Genomic DNA, 2443 nt, shown 5'->3' on the forward strand with positions numbered 1-2443 from the left:
TGAGTGATGAAACTCTACATAACGAAGTTCGGCTTGGGTGATAGGGTCTCTGCTGCCTTCACTGATTCCGTTCCCGATAATGTGCATAGCCAGCATAGGCTTGAAGTGCTTGTCGAGGTGCGATGAGACGGAGAAAACAGCGCCGTCAAGAACTCTAGCGGGCCCCCACGGTGTAACTGTAAATCAGCTAAGTTGGAGAAGCTGCCAGTGGACAGCTCGAGCCAGATATTACATCGCATCCTTGCGTCCGGTTCTTGACCGGTGATACTTTGAACAATCGTGTATGAAGGAGTGGGCAGAATCGAGTTCTTCAGAGGAGAACGGCTCTCCTTCGGAGTCACTACGATTGATCATACGCTGGAAATTAGCGAATAATGGGTGGTAGATATGAACTGGGCGAGCAGCCGATGCCAATGGCCGGTAGTTGTGGACTTGTTGCAGCATTTGAGACTCCTGAATTTTCGTCACTTGGTCTAAGGCCGCGGCAGCCATCTCTGGCGGCCTATATATGCGTGTTGACACGACTGCCATTGCATTGGGACGCAAGCTTACCCGACATGAATCCAGACTTTCCCTCCTTGAAAGACCCTGATCTAGTGCGCTTGAGAGATCGCGGGCGCGAATAAGGTTCTAAGTAGAAGGATGTGAGTGCGGATAGGGGAATTGAACAACGAGACGTACCAAGAATGACCACGAGATTCTCGCGCTTTTCGACCTCGGCGTAGGGGCTCGAGATAGATATTGTGACGCATGCGGTCGTGAGATATTCGTCAGTGATGATGTCTGCAAATGCCTCTTTGATTGTGGTGTCGGGAGAGTCGCGGGCGCAAGGCCACTCGGGTAGCTGCGAGCATAGGACATACGATGAACAGTACGATATGCGACGAGGCCTCTAAGGGACCATACCTGGTAGAGCTCGATCATAACATCGTTTTTAGTTAGACCCGCTAGGGGCTCTCGCTCGCGAGCCAGGATGGGTCGGCGAAGACAACTTTGATGATGCTACGAAGTTCGTGCGTTGAGCCCACATCTTGCGTGTCAGGTAGCCGCAATGGTGCGTAGAGGGGGTCTCTGTAAAGTACTGCCCAAGTGACCTCGACAGTGTCCATGGTGGTCGCCGTGGACAATATTTCATTACTTCGTCGAGCTACAGCCCTATTCAGTCTGTTTGGTTTTATTAGATAGCTTTGGGTACGCGTTCCCGTCGTCGGCCGCGCCAGTTCCACGAGGTCATCGCTCGCTAGCGAGATGTGCTCAGTGGTCACGACATGTGCAGGGCGGGGGCGCCTGAGGCAGGAAATCTTGCCAGTATCGCGAGCACTGCAAGATGTCCTACGAGATAGGCTGCCGGAGCGTTTCGTATGTGCACAGAACATTGCCGATATTGCCGACAACACACGGCGTGCAGGCCAATGAAAAGCCGGGCAAGAACAAGCCTGTCCCAAGATATGTTAGAGTCGAAGGGAAAAACTGAGTTGGAGCGGAATATCGATACCTTTTTCTGCACGAGCCTAGCGCATAGCTCTGCATAATCCTGTTCGCAAACGAAGATTAGCCGCACGTTGTGAACGAGTAGCGTGCATGTCCCAGAGACGGTTAAGTACGGACTTGCTGGTGGCCTCACAGGCTGTACAATGGGCTCTTCCGGAGATAGCGTTAAAGTAAGGGAGAGGATACATTGATGGAGGGCCTCGCGCTAAGAATACGCCCGTGGTGATCATAGTGGAATGGACTTCTGCCGAGAAACCACTACTGGTCACGACCCTGAATCGATGCAGACGAACCGACACTGTCTCCGCCAAACAATCCGCCCTGGCGGCTTCGATGTGACGCATCGAGCAAACGATGATTCAGTCCAGTATGATCCCTTCGCACGGGCCCGTTCCAGTATCAGCACATGCTGGCAGAGACCATCTGTGAAAATTCGTCATCGTGCGATTCAGCTCGCTCAAATTGGCCGTAGCAGTATGGGACGGGCCATTTCGAACCCGACACGGCGAGCACTTGTATGAGCGGCCTTAAGACGTCTATAATTCCACGCGGGGGTATCTAATACAAAAGTGAAGTGTCACGAGGCTCCGCAAGAATGCGTCCACCACAGATCGGCAATACATACCTCAAAAACGCGTGAGTCCACCGGCCCCCCGTCCGAAGTGCGTGCATGATCTGTCATGGGTCAGCGTCCGACGAGGAGTCATAGTTCAGCTGATCCTCCGCCAGAGATAGAACAGGAGCATAAAAATAAATCTGTAAAGTCGTAAACACCATGCTTCAATGAATATATGCGCTTGCTTACCTGTATGTATTGATGCTCTACATACTCAGCTTCATGAACTTCGCTGTGTTTTAGCTGCTTCTCTTCCGTAGGCAGCGTTGTGAGCGTAGCAGGATTTAGAAGCAGGAGTGCTCTAACGGCGGCCTGCTCCGGGAACTCGGTGAGGTC

The 2443-nt window shown here is 52.4% G+C and overlaps 1 protein-coding gene across 1 annotated transcript; it reads right to left on the reverse strand.

The window, feature by feature from the left end:
* Positions 1-228: 228 nt before the first annotated feature.
* PHACADRAFT_202428 (uncharacterized protein) lies at positions 229-924 on the reverse strand (the record flags this gene model as incomplete). Its single annotated transcript, XM_007402626.1, has 4 exons — positions 229-494; positions 553-630; positions 682-844; positions 907-924. The coding sequence occupies 4 exons, from the start codon at positions 922-924 to the stop codon at positions 229-231; spliced, it is 525 nt and encodes a 174-aa protein (XP_007402688.1).
* Positions 925-2443: the final 1519 nt, after the last annotated feature.

Source organism: Phanerochaete carnosa (genome assembly GCF_000300595.1).
Source record: "Phanerochaete carnosa HHB-10118-sp unplaced genomic scaffold PHACAscaffold_286, whole genome shotgun sequence".
NCBI lineage: Eukaryota > Fungi > Basidiomycota > Agaricomycetes > Polyporales > Phanerochaetaceae > Phanerochaete > Phanerochaete carnosa.